Source organism: Rhea americana, unplaced genomic scaffold, assembly GCF_003343005.1.
Source record: "Rhea americana isolate MKP2758 unplaced genomic scaffold, rheAme1 scaffold_640, whole genome shotgun sequence".
NCBI classification, from domain to species: Eukaryota; Metazoa; Chordata; class Aves; order Rheiformes; family Rheidae; genus Rhea; species Rhea americana.
The window spans coordinates 1-3,260 of NW_028186802.1; the positions used below are offsets into that span (position 1 = coordinate 1).

At 48.4% G+C, this 3,260-nt stretch overlaps 1 protein-coding gene across 1 annotated transcript in view; it reads right to left on the reverse strand.

Annotated features, from left to right (window-relative positions):
* Window positions 1–815: 815 nt before the first annotated feature.
* The window catches only part of LOC146586856 (butyrophilin subfamily 1 member A1-like), a gene marked incomplete at its 3' end in the record, with an annotated part of 6,220 nt that continues 3,775 nt past the window's right edge, over window positions 816–3,260 (reverse strand). The window contains exons 3-5 of the mRNA XM_085320573.1: window positions 2,401–2,433; window positions 1,074–1,559; window positions 816–962 (exon numbers count right to left, since the gene is read on the reverse strand). Of these exons, the coding sequence (XP_085176699.1) occupies window positions 816–962; window positions 1,074–1,559; window positions 2,401–2,433 (666 nt within the window). The remainder of the gene's footprint in view (window positions 963–1,073; window positions 1,560–2,400; window positions 2,434–3,260) is intronic.

The window sequence follows — 3,260 nt, forward strand, 5'->3', positions numbered from 1 at the left end:
CTCGTGCGGGAGCCAGGGCCTGGGACAAGCACATCCATGGGCACATCCCACCTCTGTGCCTTAACTGTCTCGTTGGGGACAACAGGAACCGTGTTCCCCAAAATGCCTACAACTGTCCACTGGCTGTAAAGGGAGTGAAGACAACTGCGTAAGGGGCAGGCGTTAGTGCTAGACTCAAAGACAGACAAATCTCACTGTTGTAACTTTATTCAGTGCATTTACAAACTTCTCCCTGTTTAAGACATGCCATTTTTTTTAAGGAAGTGCTGTTCACACAGGAAGGCGCGAGGGTGAAAGGCAACAGTCACAACTAGGGAAATTTTGACCAAGTATTGGCGATTAATTCTCCCCTTCCCCCACCTTGAAAGAAGTGCAGCCCCAGACAGAAGTCCAGCGAGGTGCTGGGATGTCCACCCTTGGAGATTCTGAAAATTCACCACCACCTAACCTGGCCCTGAAGTTAGTCCTAATCTGAGCAGGAGGTGGCAGCAGAGACCCCCACAAGTTCCTTCCAACCTCAGTCCTTCTGTGAGTGTAGGAGGTACTGAGGTCTGATGAAAAAATAGGTCTTCTTTTCCTCCCTTCCCATTGTCAGGGCCACATTTTGAGCTGTGTCCCAGGACTCAGCCAGAACCACAGGTGTATTTTTTTCTCATTGAATGACACCAATGGAAATGTGAAGATTGGAGTCTCCTCATCAACATTGAAAAATGCCACCCGCCCCTCTCTGTAATCCAAGGATACCTGGATCCATCTGAGCCCCTGGATCCCAGACAATACAGTGCGTTCAGGGAAGGTGAAAGCTTGGAACTGACCTGCCCACTGCCCCACCCCCCAGATGCCCTTCTCTGGTTTAAACATAATATGCTCCTCCCTTTTCACATCTTCTCTGGAAACTCCCACTGCCCATCCTCCTACATTCTCCACCTCCACCTCCCAGTAGTATCTCCCTGAAGTGAAGCCTGGGAGTGCAGGCATCTCAGTGGTGTAGTCAAACGCGTCTGATGAAAAAATAGGTCTTCTTTTCCTCCCTTCCCATTGTCAGGGCCACATTTTGAGCCGTGTCCCAGGACCCAGCCAGAACCATGGGCGGATTTTTTTCTCATTGGATGAAACCAGTGGAAATGTGAAGACTGGAGTGTCCTTATCAACATTGAAAAATGCCACCTGTCCTTCTTCGTAATCCAGGGATACCCGGATCATCTTGAGATCCTGGATTTCAGAAAATACAGTGCGTTCAGGGAAGGTAAAAGCTTGGAACTGACCTGCCCACTGCCCCACTGCCCAGATGCCCTCATCTGGTTTAAACATAGTAGTGCACTTCCTTTCAACTTTTTCTCTGGAAACGCCCACTGCCCATCCTCCTGCATTCTCCACCTCCACCTCCCAGTAGTATCTCCCTGAAGTGAAGCCTTCACAGCCCAGCACACAGCACCAGGGCATAAACCTCTCAGGGATGTCAGGGACATCCTGTGGCTTGTCGACTCGTTTCACACTTTTGCGGTCATCGGACAGGACAAGGTTGCAATGGGCCATGTCTGGATCCAGAGTTACCTTCACTGTGAGAGAGAGGGAGTCAATGAGTTGGGGGCAGAGCTCAGCCCTGGGAAGGTGGGTCTTGATGGAGGTTGCAAAAGGAAGAAGAAAAAGACAGCAAGTAAAAGCTGGCTGGCACGAGAAGATGCACAAAGGCAACAGTATTTGTACGAGGATCTGAACACAAAGCAGAGAGATGATGCTGAGCAGAGAGAGCGGAAGATCATCATCAGACCTGCAGCCTGTGGAAGTCCTCACATCTCTAAAGTGTAGCCAGCATTCCTCATTGAGGACGAGGACTCTGCTGAATTCCCTGAAACGGGAGCGTGCAACTGTCCAACCAGAGTAATGCCTTCTCCTGCAAACTGGGGATTGGTGAAAGCCTCTCTGGTCCCACCAGAGTCACTGTGGGAGGGGAACCAGCACAAAGGGTTTAAAGGAAGCAAGACGGTTCAGCATCCCAAACCCAGGAGTTTAACATGGAGAAAAGAGGAAAAACCAATACTGATGGGCCTGCAGAAACAGAGCATGCAAGAGGTGAGGAGGCTGGAGACAATGAGAGGAGAAYRTGTGGAAAGGRAGGATAAATAGCCTCAAGTGGAGGTGCGGTCAGAAAAAGGGGCCATGCATGGCCCCTGCAGCCCTGTGTTGCTCTGGCTGCGAGGACAGGAATGGGGAATAGGGAGTGTCCTGTTGGATACTCAGGGGCTGCAGACACCTTTTCTGGTGCCTGCTCCAGAAACTGCCTTCAGTGGCGGAGAGAAAACTGTTCATCTCCCATGCAGGAGACATGCTCTGTTTTCTGCTCTCCGGGGTATTTGGGGAATAGATTCAAAAAGGCTGGAAAGACCGAACTTTCATTACCTTCTTCTATAGGCATCGCATATCTTCTCCATACTTGAAAAAGAAAAGCAAAGAAGAAAAGAAAAATCTCAGATGAGAAGTTATCTGAACACTCTTGTGGTATGAGGTTGGCTGTGGAGGTAACCTGAAACAAATGGCAACTCAGCCTCTATGGGAGAAAACAGAAGCAAAACCCACGCGTAAACACAATCCCCAGGCAGGAGAATCACCCCGCTGGGAAGTGTCCTGTGTAGGAAGGAGAACGATACTCACCCAGCTCTGTGGCTTGTTTCTCTGAAAAGCAACAAAAACAAAAAAGATCAGCATGGATGGGATGCAGATTGGGATGTGCCCCGTTGGGCAAGGCAAAGCCCTTGGGGTTGTGGGAAGCGCTTCGATTTCCCAGGGTTTCCAGCACCCTGCTGCCGCCAAGACAGCGGCAGGCTCAGCCCAAGCAGCATTTTGGACACTCTTTAATTTTTTTGGGGGGTTCCCAGTTAAAGGAACGTAAGAGTGAGGGTTGCTCCGAATTGCTGCCTACAGACACCGGCTATGTTAAACCGCATTTATTTTCCCCGCAGGAAGCAATTTAGAAAGAGCTCAGATTTAATTGCTAAAGGGTTATTTCTTGGGAACTGCAGGATGGAAACAATAAAAAAGAAGTAACTCAATGGGCTTTTTTTTTTTTTTCCAGTAATCCAGTAACTCAAGTGTTTGGGTTTTTTTTCATTCATTGAATGAGAATGCAAACCAGCTTTGAATAGCATTTTCGTATTTCTTATTTCTTACTATTTCTTATATTCATTTTATATTCTTACTATATTTTCTTATTTTGGATTGCATTCAGAACAGTCTGCAGTTTTCCATGAGCTGCTCCCCAA